This window comes from Ceratotherium simum, chromosome 12 (genome assembly GCF_057802395.1).
Source record: "Ceratotherium simum simum isolate JZ-2026a chromosome 12, ASM5780239v1, whole genome shotgun sequence".
In the NCBI taxonomy this organism is placed as follows: domain Eukaryota; kingdom Metazoa; phylum Chordata; class Mammalia; order Perissodactyla; family Rhinocerotidae; genus Ceratotherium; species Ceratotherium simum.
Window position 1 is genome coordinate 25,142,745 of NC_141911.1, and position 19,845 is coordinate 25,162,589.

At 33.7% G+C, this 19,845-nt stretch overlaps 1 protein-coding gene across 4 annotated transcripts in view; it reads left to right on the plus strand.

Annotated features, from left to right (window-relative positions):
• FSTL5 (follistatin like 5) overlaps positions 1–19,845 on the plus strand; it is a 732,413-nt gene that overhangs the window by 383,353 nt on the left and 329,215 nt on the right. For all 4 annotated transcript variants that reach the window (XM_087437469.1, XM_087437470.1, XM_087437471.1 and 1 more), the window contains exon 5: positions 9,467–9,663. In XM_087437469.1, the coding sequence (XP_087293595.1) occupies positions 9,467–9,663 (197 nt within the window). The remainder of the gene's footprint in view (positions 1–9,466; positions 9,664–19,845) is intronic.

The window sequence follows — 19,845 nt, forward strand, 5'->3', positions numbered from 1 at the left end:
TTCACATCCGTTATATAGTTTGTCCTCTGCTTTTTCTAGTTCCTAAATATCTTTAGTCAAGGCTATGATGAGCTATAGTTAAAACATGATGCATACTCATAAGAAAGTGCATGACTCAATAGATATTTGTTAGGTATCTTGTGTGACTAAGTATGTGTGTATTAAAAGAAAATGTCAAATAGTGTCATATTTCTATGGTTATATGTAATAATGAGGAATTGAACAGTTAGCATTTATAATTTTTCAGAAAACAAAACAATAGACATTGCACATAGGTTATGTTTAACCAAATGTTCTTAATACACAGTGTTTTATGTATGAGTTATTGAAATTTCAGACAAAAATACGAGTCCACTTCGGAAATATTCCAAAGAGTCATTATATGGTAGAGAATGGCAGATGTACGTCTAGTTGAGGAAGACTTCTCTTGACCGTTTAACTCTTTAACTACTAGAACCAGGACTCATTTGAGAGCACTGAGTAATCCTCTCCTACAAAGGGACACAAATTGTTAGAATCATTTGTGTTTATTTGGTTGGTTTGGGTACACTAGGGAGGTAATGAATCTAGCATCCATACTATGACCAATCAAAATATGTAATGTCACAGGACTGTCATAGAACAATATCTCCTAATGGTCAGCTGTGCTTAAAAGAAGTAATGACAATTGACACATAGTTAAGACTCATGCAGGGACATGGCTTTTTGCAGGTTACATCTATTCAGATAAGTTATTTATAAGTGATCATTGTATTGAGATAAGAAAATCCAATAAGGTGATATTGCCCATCCACATACAATACATACATGAGACTCCTTCTCAAATCCAGCAAGCTGGGGCCGGCCCTGTGGCTTAGCGGTTGGGTGTGCGTGCTCTGCTGCTGGTGGCCTGGGTTCGGATCCCAGGCGCGCACTGACGCACCGCTTCTCTGGCCACGCTGAGGCCGCGTCCTACATACAGCAACTGGAAGGATGTGCAGCTATGACATACAACAATCTACTGGGGCTTTGGGGGGAAAAAAATAAATAAATAAAATCTTTAAAAAAAAAAAAATCCAGCAAGATATAAATTGTTAAACATATTAACCCACTCCAAGATTGAACCTGCATGAAAGTATCATAAAACAACAGCAATGTTATGAATGTTGCTGTTGTGATGTTTAGTATATGATGGTATTGAAGAGTTACAGTTGATTAGAATTAGATTTAATTCGGAAAGACTATTTCTTCATGTTAAATTTGATAGGATAAAGACATAGCCAGAGGTTGATGCCCAGTCATGTCTATTATCTCTTTTGTTTGCTTGGCAAAAAAGAAAGAATAAGCTACATAGAATATATATAGAAGTAGAAACCACAGGAAAAAATCTTATCTTTCACTATCACTTTCATATTTTTCTGTGATAAATGACACAAAGAGTAGCTGAGATATTAGGAGGAAAGACGTTATGAACTCAACTTAGTAAGATATTCAGTGACAGAAAAAGACATATGATTATGCTAACTAGGAACTTTTTAACATCAAACTGGCCAAAGGACCCAGGCTCATGGATAAACTTCAGGAAGAAATGAACTCAACCTCAACCTTCTACTACATATAAATTTAGCATTAAACTTAATGCTGAGGGAAGAGTACTATGTTCCTGTAAGAGTACATTTCTCTGTTTGTTCCAAACCAAAGCACTATGCTTAATGGCTGCTTGATCTCCGTTTCCCATGTAGAAGTATTACAGTTTTTTTCTGTGATTGTGGTTTATCAAGTTTGCATGAACTTAACAGCTACGCCGCAAGGCTGGCCCCTGATTTACGTTTTCTGAAGTTATGTTGTTAGGTACATACAAAATCATGATGTTGAGACAGGCTTGGTAAGTCATTCATGTCATTATTATGTACTGTCCCTAATGCTTACTGGGGAAATTAAAAATCCTACCAACCAAAAGACCTTTCTGTCCCAACATAGAAGAGAGAAAAAACATGATTTGTTATTGAGTGTGCATGTCAGATTACGTGCAGGCAGGCAATCCTCAGAAGACTATAAATTCTTGACAGAATTTCAACACAAATTTATAGAATAACATAGAAGAAATAACAATGAAAGCTTCTTTATCTTCTCAAGAGACAAATAGATGCAACTTGTGAGTTCTGTATACCTCATGAGAAACTTCTGAGTTAATTTTTGAGTGACGGGCTTACAATTCTAGGGTCAGAAGTTTCTCAGCCTTTCATGTAAAGTCAAATAGCAAGCCTATTATTGGGCTTATTATGTTTTCAAGGCTATGGTATGATAATTGTACTCACTTCATAAGGTCATTATAAAGATAAAATGAGTTACCTGTAAAATAGAACAGTGCCAGCACACAATAATTGCTGTGTAAATATTGGATTAGAAATCATTATATGCCTGTGGCTTCACAGATGTGAATAATATATCTTCCATAACATCAATACAAGCAATAAAATTTTCATTGAAAACACATTTTAGTGATGTGACAAAATTATTGGACAAGATTATATAGCATTCAAGAGTACTAAGGGACCTACTCTTAATGGAGTTACTTGAGTCTTAGTTTTGACTATATTCGATGTAGTGATACGTTTACTTTTGGGTAAACTGGTTTTAAGTTTTTAAATGATTTTGGTCAAATTCTTTAAAAATTTAAGAATATCTTTTATATATCTTTACTCCTAAAAGTAATACAAATCAAAATTAATAATCTCTAAAAAATATAAGCCACCACAACAAAAACTGTAAGATCTATGTAGTGTAATATTTAAGGCAACATGCACTAACATTTTAATGGTATTTGTAGGATTGTAAGAAGATGGAAGGCCTTACATATCATATACAAAATATTTGTAGATAGGTTGCTGGATAAAAACAATGATTAATTAGAAAAAACTTAATTCACAAACTGTTTAACGGCATTAGCTTTCATTTATTCTGTAGAAGATATACTTTTTCATATGAAGCATATCATATTTTCTTGGTGTTTAATATAAAGATAATGATTTAAAAGACAAATTCACTAAATATTAAAATAATATATTTGGCCAAATATGATAATTAATAAGTTGTGTTTACTTCAGGTAAGATAAATTTATATTTTTCATTTAGGTTCCTAGGCATTCTAGATTATCAGTTTCGCCATTATATTGTGCTCTGTTTTGTTTTGTTGTGTTTCCTGTCAGCATTTTCTGCATCTTTACTTTATAGTATGTGACTATGTTTGTAAGAATGATGAGACAGGGTGGTAAGTAATAAGAGTAAGTAATAGCCAAGCTGAGCACTTCATCCAAAATGTGTCCCCTTTGAAAAATATAGTTGGAAACAGAGCATAAGATGCCTAATCTTGCCCCTCAAAGACTTTTTTTTTTTTTTTTTTTTGCTGAGGAAGATTCACCCTGAGCTAACATCTGTTGCTAATCTTCCTCTTTTTACTTGAGGAAGATTCTCCCTGAGCTAACATCTGTGCCAGTCTTCCTCTATCTTGTATGTGGGTCACCGCCACAGCATGGCTGCCGATGAGTGGTGTAGGTCTGCGCCTGGGAACCAAACCCAGGCCACTGAAGCAGAGCATGCCGAACTTAACCACTAGGCTGTGGGGCCTGTCTCAACCCTTCAAAGACGTTTTAATTAATGTTCTCTCTGTGTTAAGAGAGCAAAGTGACCTCATTACTAGAACACCCTTATTGAAATTCTAGAATACAATTACATTTGCCAAACTAGAAAATCAGGCCCTTTTTTAATACTGCGTGTATAGATTTGTAGGTAGTTGTGAATGACAATGTGGGACATAATTGACGAAGGTTATATAGTAAATAACAAAGTGAATATCTAACTCATAGTACTTTCCTTTTATTTCCAGTAAGATTAATTCCCCAAATCAATTAGTAAACATGTCAATTGAATTAATTGTGTTTTTAATCATTTTCTTTTAACTATTCAACAACGCTTAAGGAGATATTAAAGTAAGCCAAATTACACTGTGCATGTGTAGAGAGTGGGGAAAGGGTAAAGGAACCAATGTCTCTTATAAAATATAGCCACTTATTAACTTAAAAAATTCCTTGTAAAACAACGAGATCCCAGTACACATCTATTGGAATGGGGAAAATCCAAAACAGTGACAACACTAAATTTCATCCAGGATATGGAGTAACAGGAACTCTCATACATTGCTGATGGGAATGCAAAATGACACAGCCACTTTGGGAGATAGGTTGGCATTTTCTTACAAAGCTAAACATAATCTTACCATATGATCTAGCAGTTACACTCCTTGGTATTTATCCAAAGGAGTTGAGAAGTTAGGTCCACACAAATAACTGAACGTGGATGTGTACAGCAGTTTTATTCATTATTGGAAAAACTTGGAAGCAACCAAGATGTCTTTCAGTAGGTGAGTGGATAAACAAACTGTGGTACATCCAGGCAATGGAACATCATTCAGCACTAAAAATAAATGAACTATCAAGCCATGAAAATATATGTAGAAACCTTAAATGCATATTACTAAGTGAGAGAAGCCAATCTGTATGATTCCAACTATATGACTGTCTGTAAAAGGCAAAACTATGGAGACAGTAAAAAGATCCATAGTCGTCAGGGGTTAAGGAGGAGGAAGGGATGAATAGGTAGAGCACAGAGGATCAGTAGGGCAGTGAAACTATTCTGTATGACACATGTGGATATATGTCATTATACACTTGTCAAAACCCATAGAATATACAACACCAAGAACTCCAATGTACTTAATGAACTCTAATATAAACTATGGACTTTTGATGATAATGATATGTCACTGGAGGTTTATTGATTGTGGTGGGATGTTGATAGTGGGGGAATCTGTGTATGTGGGGGGCCAGAGGGTATATGGAAAATCTGTATTTTCTGCTCAGTCTTGCTGTAAACCTAAAACTGCTCTAAAAAATAAAATTTGTTGTTTAAAAAAATTCCTTGTCTCTATGACAAAATCATGGCTTTAAATGCACTAAGTTGTGAAGTGGTATGTGTATATGCGTTTATATTAGTGAATTCCCAGAATTAGAAGAGTATCTGAAACACAGTAGGTTTACCTTAATATTATGTATAACTGTAACATACTTTTTAATAAGAACATTTAAGTAAAGTTCATGTAACACAAAACAATTTAAACCTTTATCTTTTAAACATTTTAACAGATATTCCAATTAAAGATTAAAGTTTGTTTTAATTCTGTTTAGACTATTTTTAACCAAGATAATTTTAATTCCTTCATACACACAGTTTACCAACCTACAAATTAATATAAATGTAATAGTTTTCCATGTTGAATTTGACTCATATATGCATATTAAATCAATATCCTAAAGTTTTGACAATTCCTTATGCTGTAAATACAAAATATTTTTCTAAAAATATGTGAAAGGTCCTACTAACAATTATTGACTAGTTTGAGGAAAAAACAGTTCCATTATGCATTCTAATAAATGAATAGACGACACTAGATAAAACGTTCAATTTTTATTCTTTGATTTTCTAAGATTTCAGCTTTTATTAGAATCAAATTAATCAAATTATAGCTATAAATGTTAAAAAGAAAAATAATATCCTTATATACTTAGATTTTAATATTTTTGTGTTGAAGGGAACTGGTACTTTTTACTGATGGATGGGAGGGAAGGATAAAAGTGTAATTTCAAAGATTTAAGAACAAATTACAGCCTTTGAAAAACATAATACGAAGCATAATTGATATAATCTGTAATTTTTAGCACTTGTCATATACTCAAAACTGATGGTTGTACTATCAGATATATAAAATGCAATTATCCTCAGTTCCAAAGAGACTTGGAGAGGCTCTGTCAGCTACATAGGTGCAGCCATTTGAATGTTAGAGATTCTGCATCCTTCCATGCCCCGCAAGGCCAGATGGATTTTAACTGCCCCTAGAAGGCCTCTGAGTCAAGAATCAGCACAGCGCCAGAGTCACTGCATTCATGGGAAGGAAGGTGGTATAGACACCAGCAAACAGGGACTTAATTTGTCTTGTTCTCAGTGTCTAGAACAGGGATAGCTGAGGAAATTTCTTACTGGTCCCCCAGAAGAGGAAGTGAATCCAGGAGGACATTTCTTTCCTTTAGCCACACCAACCTAACACTGCCTGTTGATTAAGTTTTGAGAAAAGAATCCTACTACAGCAAGCAAATAAACACATTTCTTACCTTCCTGCCTGATGTTATTCTTGGATGAGGCCATGATTTCTAAATATCTATTGATGCTGATTTCTAAATATCTATTGATGCTTATTTCTAAAAGTCTATTCTTCTTATTAAACATGCTAGTTCTTTTTCTTTCACATTGATATTTATTAAAAAGGGTAGGTAACATTTAACATTTCCAAATCCTTACTTTGTTTTTACTATTTAACCCATCTTAGTATGAATTCTGCTCCATTTATTCACTAAAATTTTCCTTTAAAGTCACCAATTACCTTCAATTTAAGGAATCTAGTGGGCATGTTTATCTTACCTTTACTCTGAAACATTTGACATTTCATCATGCCCTCTTTCCTGAAAAGTTCTTTTCCCTTTAGCTTCCTCTTCAGTATTTTCTCTTGGTTTTCCTGCTACTTCTCAGATACTCCTTTTTTATTCTTTGTGTGTTCTTCCTTCTCTAATTGTAATTTAAGCAGTGATATTGCCTGGAGTTTATTATTATATTTGTCTTTCAATTTACAAGAATCCTGGGACAAATTTACTGAATCCATGCATAATTTTATTTTTTTTGCTGAAGATGATTCGCCCTGAGCTAACATCTGTGCCAGTCATCTTCTATTTTGTATGTGGGTCACCGCTGCAGCATAGCTGCTGATGATTGGTGTAGCTCTGAGCCTGGGAACTGAACCCCGGGCGCCACAGCAGAGTGCACTGAACTTAACCACTAGGTCACGGGGCCAGCCCCTATAATTTGATTTTATAACTCAGTTCTGAAGATGACAGAAGTGGAGAATGAAGGACAAAAAAAATATTGCCTGTGTGTAAAAATCATTCTGCTCTTTTCTAGCTCTCTAACTTGAAACAAGTTATTTAATTTCTCTGTTCCTTAGTTCCTTGTCTGTAGAATGATAACAATTATATTGTCTTTGTTTTTGGATTGTTGTGAGGGTTAAATGATTTATATGTATGAAATTCCTGGCACATATGAAGCCTGCATTACATGTAATCTATTATTAATTTACCTATGTATTTATAGTTATATAATCTATACATCTATAATTTTAGATTTAGGAATGTATTACTAAGTAAAATCTGTGACAGAGATTTTTTATTAAATCTATAAATTCTATAAAGTTTTATGTAATTTTATAACTGTTTAGAGTATATTTCCAGAAAGTATAAATGCCTTAACTGCAATGCTTTTCTTTTCACTCTCTTCGGATTGCCAGCAACCACCCCAATGCCTGGACTTTAGAGGAAATTTACAATTGGGGGAATGAAAGCATTAATAGAGAGCACTATGATGATTGTATTGCTTGATTAGATCAAAATTAGAAGGAAACAACTCAGACTGTATCCTCTTCCCACAAATTTAAATATTAGTTAAAGGTTAGTTTAAATTAATATTATTTTATTATATTTAAATTAATATTAGTTAAAAGTTAGTTAAAAATTAATTTTCAACATTTAAATCCTACTTCCCATCTGCATCTCACCCACATTCTGATCTCATTGCCTATGGTCCTGGGTCAGCTTCTCCAAACCCCACCCCCCTCCCCAGCAGTGGCAACAAAACGAAAGGAGATATAGATCTGAGGTCAAATACAGAAATCCCAGGTAGGGCTATTGGAATGGTTTATTATCCTTTTTCCCATTTTTCCATAACAAATTTCTCTCTTTCTGTTGCACGCACACACACACACATCTATTTGAAGGCTCCTTTTGTGTCTCATTCACTGATATTCAAAATGGTACCTATCCCTCTGGATGTGATTACTACTCTCTTTTCTCAGTGATTTCTTTGCTATTATGAAAACATATTCTTATTATTATTCTTTACTGAGAACAGAATAATGCAAAATTGACTTAATCTGCAGCACAAAATTTGCATTTTGTTGTAAAAAATAGTTCTTAAGAAGGTTTGCTAAACACTAAAATTGCTGAACAAGAAGTAGTCATTTCACTGCCTTTGAAAAATAAGATAGTCTTTCATTTCTCTAGAAGAGATTGTTTTCCATCTTGTCTTGAAAGAGAATGAGACTTCAAATATTGCTTTTCAACCCATGCTTCTCAGACATATATTTAAAAATCTTTAGAAATCTTCCTTTAAAATCAGAGATTCCATCAAAACCTAATTGTCAAGATTGACCACAATTATAAAGTTAGATTTTTCCCTAAAAATATGTTGTTAAAAATTCTCAGGTAATATATTACCTACTTTTTCATTTGCAAATTACATTGTGCACTATGTTTTATGTAATATATTTTATATCACATTTGCTATCAGTAGTTTGCATTTCATTTCAATGCACTTTTATAAACTTATCACCATGGGGCCACTGTAAGTAAAATCCTTTGTAAAATAATTATATGAAGATATCAGAGTACTTGTAGATTTTTTTGAAGACATTAAGCCAAGCAATTATTTTCATTAACTATGAGGTTCCCAGTAAGTATTGTGCTGGTTGTGATACGGGAGATGCTGAAATTCTGTAATGCATTATTTCTTCAATAAGCTTCTACTTTAGTTGTAGAGATGAAATTTGCAAAGTTCAAACTTCAAGATACCAAATGCAAATATATAGCATGTTATACATTAAGTGCTCTAAGAAGAGAGATAAATGAATATCAGAAAAATAAGTAAAGACTTTTGGAAGAGTACAAATATGAGCTTAGCGTCATTAAAAACAGAATTAAGAAAAAAATGTAAACACATACACATACATATATGAACTTCTTCAAAACAAATCCAAATATAAAAAAACATGCTTCCAATTAAAAATGTGCTATAATATTTTGGAGCCAGATATATATGAAATTTAAGTGCAAAATCTAGTACAATCTGACCCTTTGCCTTGGGGCAGTCATTTCATTTCCTTGCACTTCATGTTCAAAACCTATGAAATTATCAATTTACAGATGTATAGTGAGAATTAAAACTAAGGTAATATATTTAAATACCGAGCCAGTTGGAGCTAAGTGTTTATCGTGTTTTTTTATGTCCCTCATAGAACCAATGACTTTGGCATAGAGAGAACACACAGTAAATTTGTTGTTATTAGATTTGACACAAATGAAAATTTTCTATCCTACCACGAAAATAGCCCATTCATTCTTCCTTGCACGAGTTGTAATGTATGCAAAGTAGAAACATAAAAATTACGTGCAAAGTACGTTATCTATAAGATACCGGCTTCTAAATATTAATAAAATAAATGATTCCTTTGCAATAATATTGCTTTGAAAATAACTTAGCTCTTTTGTTACAGGGGATAACTGCAAGGCCACTGAATACAGCAAGATGAAAAGCATGCTTTTAGATTTACAAAATCAAAAATATATCACACAAGAAAATGAAAACCCTAATGGTGATGACATATCTCGGAAGAAGTTGTTGGTGGATCAAATGTTTAAATATTTTGATGCCGACAGTAACGGACTCCTAGATATTAATGAACTAACTCAGGTATGATTAATGATTAAATTAACAAGCTTATTTAAATATAGCATATATAATATATTTACATTTGTGTGAATTTATTCTGTATTAGTAAAATATATGTTTAATACATATTAGTTGAGAGTGTGGGCATGCAATATATATTTTTTTTTTTGTGAGGAAGACTAGCTCTGAGCTAACATCTGATGTCAATCCTCCCCTTTTTTCTTGAGGAAGATTGGCCCTGAGCTAACATCCATGCCCATCTTCCTCTACTTTATATAGGACACTGCCATAGCATGGCTTAACAAGTGGTGCGTTGGTGCGTGCCTGGGATCTGAACCTGTGAATCCCAGGACACCAAAGCGGAGCGTGCGCACTTAACTGCTTGCACCACTGGGCCGGCCCCGGGTATACAATATTTTTACAAGTAAAATTTGACTACTCTATCAGCAATATTAATTTCAAGTAACGTTTACATGATATTTTATAGTTTATCAAAAGATATCTACTTTTTTTTTTTTTTTTTTTTGTGAGGAGGATCAGCCCTGAGCTAACATCCAATGCCAATCCTCCTCTTTTTTTGCTGAGGAAGACTGGCCCTGGGCTAACATCTATGCCCATCTTCCTCTACTTTATATGGGACGCCACCACAGCATGGCTTGACAAGCAGTGCATCGGTGCGCACCCGTGATCCGAACCAGCAAACTCCGGGCCGCTGCAGCGGAGCGTGCGCACCCAACCGCTTGCGCCACTGGGCCGGCCCCAAAAGATATCTACTTTTGACAGATTTTTATACCCTAAATATCTAAAGGAATTACGAGTTCTCTGTCTGGAGCCCTGGTAATGTTTAATTTTCTATCAGTCGATAAAAGCTTGTTTATCTAGTATTCAAGGGTACTATTGATCAGCAATCAAGCACATCTATAACAATGTAAATAAATTATTTAAGATGGTATTAAATTACTGACGTATTCCAGTACTTTATCAAAAATCAAGGATCAATTATAATATATTCAATTTGGTTTTAATATTCAGTCTATGATATTAAATTTCATTTCAATAAAAACTGTCACCTAAATGAAACATGTAAAAAAACTTCTTATTAAAGAGAATTTTTAATAAATAAAAGATCTTTATTGAACCATTTTGGAAAAATAGAAATATTTTCATGTGTGTGTCACTGAGATAGACTAGTATGAAGAAAATTGTAATACCCAGATATAAGAATCTAAACTAGTTGTGGATAGTACTGGAAATGCAAAATAAGGGACATAAGAGTTCTCCAAAAGTATATACAGGTTTTAGGGAGTAATGGAGAGAAGAAGCCAATCTAGGGTAGCTGGGAAATTGCTGGTAGCACTGAGGAATTTTGCTGACTTCTCAATAATCCCTATAGTATATCTTGAGGTGGATTTTGCTTCTGTGTTTAGCAGCTAATATAGTTTTCAAAAGGAAGTCAATAATCTATATCCATAACACCATGCCATTCGTTTTTATCATTTATGTTATAAATTATTTAAAAAATCTGACATGTGGAATATTGTTCTTATTATGCAAGTAATTCCTAAGCCTGGAAGAGTGTTACTTAGTTTAGAGACTTCATATCAAAGTGACCTTGGGAGAAAATCGACTATAATTCTTGTTATTTCAGTTAATTAAAATACATATCATTTTCATTATCTTCCTTAATTCAGCCTACATTGATTGAGTAGTTACTAAATCCCAGGAACTCAGATTTAAGGAATTGAACTCTGGAATTTTAGGGTAAAATTACAAAACTTTTAATTAAGCTATCTAGGCTGCCATATATTTATGATTTATTTTTCAAGAATGAAAATCTTTAGAATTTTATATTTAGAGTAATGATAAGAAATGACTGGTTAATTAAATGATAACGAATTTATAATTAAGGCATGTCACCTTGATCTATGTGAGCCTGACGTGTTCAAATATATTGGTTTTGTTTTTTTCTTTTCTATTTTTATAATTATTTTTAGTTTTTGTTAACATATCTACACCACTGTAATCATTGGTTGGGTACCAAACATAATCTGACCAAATCTAGTTATTATCATAGTGCTCACATCTAAATCCAAAGGGAAAATTGCTAACACTAGAGAATGGCAGTGACAGCACTTCACACACACGTTTCAAGTTTCTGCTGTGTTCAAGTTTGTATTAGTTTCCTGGGCAGCCAGAACAAAATACCACAAACTGGGTGACTAAAACAACCTCTGTCTCAGTCTCTTGAAGTCCAAAATCAAGGTGTTGGCAGGATCTTGCTCCCCTGAGGCCTCTCGGGGAGGATCTTTCCTTGACTCTTCGAGCTTCTGGTAACGCCAGGCTTTCCTTGGCTTATAGATATATGTCACTCCAATTTCTGCCTCCCAAGTCACATAACCTTCTCTGTGTGTGTCTGTCTTCACATCATCTTGCCTCTTCTTAAAAGGACATCAGTCATATTGGATTAAGGTACCACCCTACTCCAGCATGACCACATCTTAAATTATCTAATTACATCTTCAAGGACCCTATTTCCAAAAAAGGTCACATTCTACAGTACTAGGAGTTAGGACTTTATCTTTTGGAAAGACATAATTCAACTCATAATAAAATTTATCTGCCTCAAAGTTTAGTCTTGTTTTCTCAGTTACCTTTGATTTGGACTTGCTTTGTGTCTGAAAAGTGCCCTTCCAATACGTCTGAAAGTTATGATGTGAGAGCAGAAATTATCTTCAGAATCCCATTTATATCTTGGCCCTCCGTAAGGCACATGCAAGTAAGGATCTGGGAAGGTAATGTATACTGACTTCCTTCTGCATGCATCCCACACCACGTACGTCACTCCTTCCTTCAGCAGTTCATAATGGAAACGTCAGTAACGTATCCATCAGAAGCCAACTAAGAAAAAAAACAGAAGGTTATAATAGGCACCCTGGAAAAGACATAAATTTCTAGCTATTTGTAGCACAAATATTGTTTTGGACTTGTGTATTTTTAGCTTACAAATGCTTTTTAAGAAATTATATGTCAAAATTATAACCAATAATAAAAATGATTTTATTCATAAACTTGAAAATATGTAATATCATAATTGAATATAAAATTTAAAAATAAGTTAACAGAGTAAAAAGGGAAAGGACCTTAATGGTGTCTGTTAATAATTTACAAACTATTATTCGCAGAAAATGTAATCTGTAACTCTAAGATACTGCCGGTGACAAGTAAAAATTAAAGAATATAATTTGACTTTGAAGTTTTATAAATGCAGCGTGAAAGCTGGCTGTGCACGTTCATCACTCCACGTAATGAATATATATTCTGGAGTTTTTATTGCAGATTTTCAAGTAAATTAGAACCTAGAGACATTTCTAGTTGAGAGGAAAAAATGATGTAATAAAAAGCAGTAGATAAAAGGGGTAGGATCTTTAGTATCACAGTTAATTTGTCAAAGCAAGAAAATATTCACTAAAATGAACTGACCATTTATAGACATAGATCTCACTGGACCCACCCCTTCACCACTCTAGTTTAACACGAACGTCTATAACCGCACATTTAGTCTTTCAGTCTGAGGCTGATTTTTGTATGTTGGAAATATCCAACTATAAAATGCAAATTTATGGCAAAGTGAAATTTTGGACTTTCAAAATAATTGTGTTTTATGAAGTTGATAAAATTGATGTTGGAACACTGGTAGATTTGTCATTGACCACTGAGGATCTAGAAGAGTTAAAAGAGGTAATAACTGAAGAAGAGAAATCAGCAAAGTTTAATATGGGGTATGCATTCAAAGATCAAAAGAGAATGTTTCAAATAGCGAAGGAGTGAGTGGCCCTAAATTGATGAAATGCTAGGATGTTTTTCAAAAATGATCTTTTTTATGATCACAGTGTAGTGGTTAAGAACTTTGATTATAAAGCCTGGGTTCAAATCACATCTCTACTACTTACTACCTGTATAAACTTTTTAAATTCTCTGAGTCTCAGTTTCCCTTTTTACATATTGGCAATGATAATAGTACCTGGTACATAAATTTGATGTGATATTTATATTATTTAAAATATGTAAGATTCTTATAAATGTGACTAGCACATAGAAAGCATGATGTAATTGTTACTATAATTATCTTTTCAAATCTAACTTTTGTAAGGATGCCATGGATGATAATGGAAACAGAGGGCACATATGCTTGAGTTAGTGGATGAGCACTTGATCAATATTTCCATCATGCTCAGCCTTTGCATTTTTTAATGTTTTCAGTTAGATAATAGGTGAAAACAAATCAAACATCGTTAGCAGCCATTACAACCCAAAATTCTATATACACATTAAACATACAAAATTTGGTTTTAATACCAATTTTTATCATGAAAAAATGGTCTTGCAAAAGAAAAGCAATAGTTTTGGTTATTCCAAGAAATTGGAAAAAATAAATGATAGCATATGATTTATTTTGCTAATCTCATTTGAAGGATTCATCCACTTATCTCATATAGCTAGCATGAATGTTGTTAAATCCTGAGTTCTCTCCTACAGACAAGTAAATATCATCATTTCTTCAACCACTGTGATATTGGGCATTTTTTCCCAGAGTATATAGTGCCCATGCTTTTACAGATATAATGTCAAATTGAACTGAACCTAAAATACATATGATATATATTTTATTTTGATATGTTGATGTTATTATACTAAAATACCTCCACATGTCAAAGTATTGAATACTTAATTTCATGCATTTTTTTTCTTGCCCATAAAACTACATTATAAGAAATAAGGAAAACAATGTTTTGAACAAAGGCACACATAGATGTGTTATGAAAGAAAAAATACATTTGAATGGACTATATTTTACAATTTAAACATTTAAAAATACATGTCCTCAGTTACTATATCATAGTAACTGAGTAATATTAGTAATACTGGTAGTAATAGTAATATTAATAATACTGTTATTACATTACTATAATCCAGATGTCTCTTGTCCCCTTTGCACTTCTCCTAGAGCTACACACACACACAAATAAATATATATATATATATATATAATGGATATATATTTATAATGGATATATATATATATATAATGGATATATATTTATAATGGATATATATATATATATAATGGATATATATTTATAATGGATATATATATATATAATGGATATATATATATATCCATTTACACAAAGCAATGTGGACTTGACTGAAGATGTATAAGGGAGATAGAGGATGTGTTTGCATCATGTATTACACAAATCACAAATTGCAATCCAGTTTAGATGAAACACTTGGTACATTTTTCCTTTCCTTGTGCTGTGTCCAGGGTATGCCTTGCATTTCCTCCACCATAGAGTGCCCAAGTCTATCTCTCAACTTCAGTTCCTTAATTTTCCATGGGGCTCAAAATTCCTTATCATGGAAAACAATACGGTTCGATTTTAGATTCTCTTCCTAAATTTGTATAACTAAATATATCACATTTCACAGTTGTCAACATCTATCTTTCTTAAAAACCAATGGCAATTTGTAGACTATAACAACATCAACATCAAAAACCAGTTATCCGTCACACTCTTCCCCTAGGGAGAAGAAATATATCTTCAGTCCTTGAGACTAGAGGAAATCCCTAGACTCTGTCTTCTGCCATATTTTTTATTCTCTCAGAGTCAGGTGAAATCCCATCTCTCTCTCTTTCCTCAAGTGTGTATCAGGCCCACTCTCATCCCTTGGGTGAGGATTTCTGCCTCCCCAAAGGATATGGAGTTGGATGGTAGGGTAGAGCGGGGTATCTATCAAGTTTGGTTTTTTACAAGAACAGAACAGATTATCACTGTCTCCTCTCCCATATAATTGTCTTAATTACTATATGAAAAATATTTCAATCACATTTTAAGTATATTTTTGTGCATTTTTGTTTTTAAATGTCTATGCTCTATTGAAAACGGGTAAATGGACATTTAGTTTATTTAGTTCTGAGTGGCCTTGTGTCTTTTCTCGAATCTATGCTATATTGCCTGGATCCTACTCAGAATGAGATGTGAAACTGAATGGTCTCTGCCAGTAGCCAATTCTGTGTACTAAAGGCAAAAGCAAACATTCTGGCTTTTCCTGAGGACCATTCCGCTAAGGTGTGAAACCTTGCTTGTTTAGTCTTCCATGTTAGTTCCAGTCCCCAAATCTAAACAGGTGTCTGAGGTTCAGCTCTATTATCTGAATCTCTCTCTTGCTTCTATTAAATTGTCTTTTCCAACAGTAAGAATTCAGTGCTCTCTTTGGGTCTATGGGGAAATCTGAGCTTTACTAATGCTTGCTTTGATGAAAAATGATTCTTGTAGCAATATGCTCAAAATTAGTTTAATATTCCAATTTATGTCTTATAGAATAATAGCTCACTGCAAAAGCCTCAACAAACTTAAAGAATTCTTTTTTAAAGCATGATCACAAACCTGCTTTCGCCCCTAAGTGTTGTATGAAAGACTAATGTGGTCAGGCACACGGCTACATAGTAGCACATTTGTGGTTTTTAAGAACATATATTTTTCCTAAAATAGACCTGAATGTGTAAAGCTTGAAATAAAGATTTCAGAATAAAGTGACCTAAGTATAAGCATGTTCCTCCCAGCAGGCTGGCATGTAGGAAAAGGTCATTGGAAGAGCGAAGGTTAATGATCATTTGTTAGGAAAAGGAGCATAGAACTCTTCTAGGTGATTTATTTGTATGGATATTGAAGTCACTGGAAATATTGAAACAGTTAAAGTAGACAGAAATATTGTGAACCAGGAGCTAAAGCTGTATGCGAATTATAGCAAGAGAGTAGGAAAGAATTAGGTAGCTGAACGGCCTGAGATTCAAAGGAATAGGTTCTATCTATCTATCTTTCTATTTATCTATCTAATAAATACTGGTTTGGGAAGAGCAAATAATCCAGAAGTGCCAATAGGAAACCATTTAGTTATTGATCATCTTCCTTGCATTTAGGTAGAATGGATGTGAGAGAAAATTAACTTCCAATTGTTAAAATTATTGGACAAATGGCTTTCTTAAGAGGCAGTCAGATTTTCTTCAAGTTAAAACAGTGAAGAACATGTTTTTATAAAAAATAAAAGCAAAAGAGAGTTTTCTGATCAGAGAGCAGGATTTCCAGAGGGCACTAGGATAGGTTTGTTTTGGAAAGGAATGGCGATTGAATCAGATTGGGAAATGTGCACAGCGATATGGGAAGACTTGGATTTTATAGGGTCACAGAGGTAAACCCATGGTACAAAGCACAGAGGGATTTGTCCAAACTGTCCCTTAGAGGAGAATGGACAACAATTTCTTGCACTGTGGTTTAATATATTTAATCCTGGGGGTAAAATGAGAGAATATATAGGCAGACTTCACTCGATGGAATAACACCCTTGAGTTTATTAGCCGTGTTAAAAGATAAAATGAGGCACACTAAAATTTTAAGAGTTTATTTGAGCAATAATCCATTTGAATCAGGCAGTGCCAAACCAGAAGTGGTTAGAAGCACTCCACCAAGGGGAGCTAGGGAAAAACTTTTATAGAGAAAAGGTAGAAGCAAAGTAAAGAAATTATGAATTGGCAATAGCTTGAAGCCTATTGGTTGTTTGCGATTGGTTGTCCTTAGGTTTCAATGTTGTAACCTTGAGGCATTTACAGGCATAGATTTTAGTTTGCTTACATAGGTGCCACCACGGTAGAGCTCCCTCTGTCTAATGGCCTCCTTGTTTAGCCTAATATCAGCAAACATAGTGTTCTCCAAGTGAAATGGTGCTAATAGGTTGGAAAATCTGCTCCTTAGCCTCTCTCCATTTCATAAAATAACGACTGCTAGAGTTTAAGTAAGCACAGGGATTCCCTTGTGAGTCTGAGTTTACATAAGCAGCTGTATTGAGTATATTGATTTAGCTTTTTCTTCATTTGGATTCTGTCATCTTAATAAGCTGATGCACATTAGGAATGCATATTGGAATGACATATTTCCCTAATGTGCACACATGCCAACTCTTTATTAAAATAATAAAAAGAACTACTTGTTCACAGGATTTAGATTATTATGTTATATATATTTGACTTAAAGAGCCATTTGCTCAATGACTACCGCATGTGAATACATTTACAAAATTAAATAAAAAGCAAGAGTAAATAAGACTAGATATTTTTAAGCTAACGGGATGGGCATGGCAATGATGTTTTTGCAACCTTTGTACATATTAACTTTCTAAAAAAATTATTAGAACTGTTACTTAGGGAATAGACACTTAATCTTTAATTTGAGTTGATAAAGCCTATTACAATTTTAAAGATTTTTAAAAAGGTTCTGGTATCTAGTCAACATATTTATTTGTTATGAGATTGGTAAGAATTATTTTGTTTCATAGATAAAAAGCTATTTTAGTGCGAACAAACTAAATACAAATAAATAAGTATTTGTATGGATAGAGAAGCAAGATAAGTGAGGACTTCCAGGGAATGTCATGGTAATTAATCCTATTTAACATTTCAAAACCCCATAAATCTATCAGGTATAGAAAATAAGGCTGCACAAACCAGGTGTTTGACTTAGAATGGCATTGGCCATGCCAGTAGGTAGATCCTAGTAGTACTGAGAATTTCCTTTAATGTGCTAAAGATTTCAGAATAATAATGATAGCAGCAATTAACACTTAGAGAAAGGTAAGGCCTGTGGTTGTTGGTTTCCCGGCAGCTCAGGGTGAAATAGTACTTTCAATTGTATCTGGAAACATTAGTAACTGGTTTCAGTTATTCTGTGTGTTTTTTGTTTAATGCTGTTCATATTATGCACAAGACAACTAGAAAATTAAAATTTAGTTTTTAAAAATTTTAAACATATTTATTTATAGCATTTTTCCTTTAGAATGTCAAGGCATTTAAAAATTTGACATTCATGTTCAGAGAATCCCTGTGAGCCATATAGAATGCCTTAAAAATAAAGCAGTTTTATTTCCCACCAGTGATTTAACAATGTTCTCTCTTCAGCTGGTCTTTCAAAAGAACTAATGTTGGTCCTATTGTTTTTTGTAATGTTTTCTAACATGTTAGGCATGTTACAAACCTAAAGGAACTTAAAAGATGGAATTATTTTCATTCAATCCTTTTCTTTTAGTATACTTATTGCAGCATAGCATCAGTTATACATGATTAAACAATACTAACTTGTAATACTAATTATTTACTCTCTATCCTTTCACCTTATCTTTTTAGAGCACTGTTGACAGTCTGTAATTGAATTGTTTGATTACATGTTCCCATTCATCCTCTCTAGAATATTAACTCCATGAGGGCAGGGACTGTGTCATTCTTATTTACTAATTTGTCTCCAGCCCCTAGCAAGTTCTTTGCATGTGTTAGTTGCGAAGAAGGGAAAGAAAGAGGAAGAGAGGAAGGGTGAAAAGGAGGAAGTAGGAAGAAAGTGGACAACAAGGTGTTCAGAGAACTAAGCAGTAGAGGAGCCAACCCACATTGAGTATGTGGGAGAAGCCTGAAGCTAATGCCAGGAGACGTCTATTTCTACCAAAGTAGTATAGTTATTTTCTGACCCTTAAGTTTTGATGTAACCTAACTTTTGCCAGGAAAAGAAGTGAATATATCTACCTCTCCTCAACTTCATAAATGTGATGAACTTTCTTCTGACAGGGTCATGATTAGTTTGAGAAAAATGGTTTGCAAAGGATGAGGAAAAGCTCAGATAACTGGAACACATGAGTTGCTGTTCTCTTCTGTCTCTACCAAGGAAAGTAGAGAAAAAGACACAGAACTGGAAGATTTCACTTCTCTGTCCTCCTGTACCCCCACACCCATAGTCTCATCACCATGACCTGCCTTGGGACCATCAAAATCAATCCCATGTATTTTATCCCTTTTATGAGAGTCAATATAATAATCTTGGATTTCCAAGCTATGCCACATCCCCGAAAAATCTAATACCCATACATTTCTATAGCAGGGAGACAATCCTCTACACCCACCTCTGGCACTTTCTATTTCTCTTTTTTTTTTTATTTATCGTCAGTGAACTTATCATTATCTGATATACTATATATTTTACTTATATATTTCTTTGCTCCCCCTTCGCTAGCTTATAAATTCCACTTGGAAAGGATTTCTGTCTGTCTTATTGTTGGCTGCTTTTAGAGTCTAGGACAGTGTCTGACACATAGTATACAGTCAAA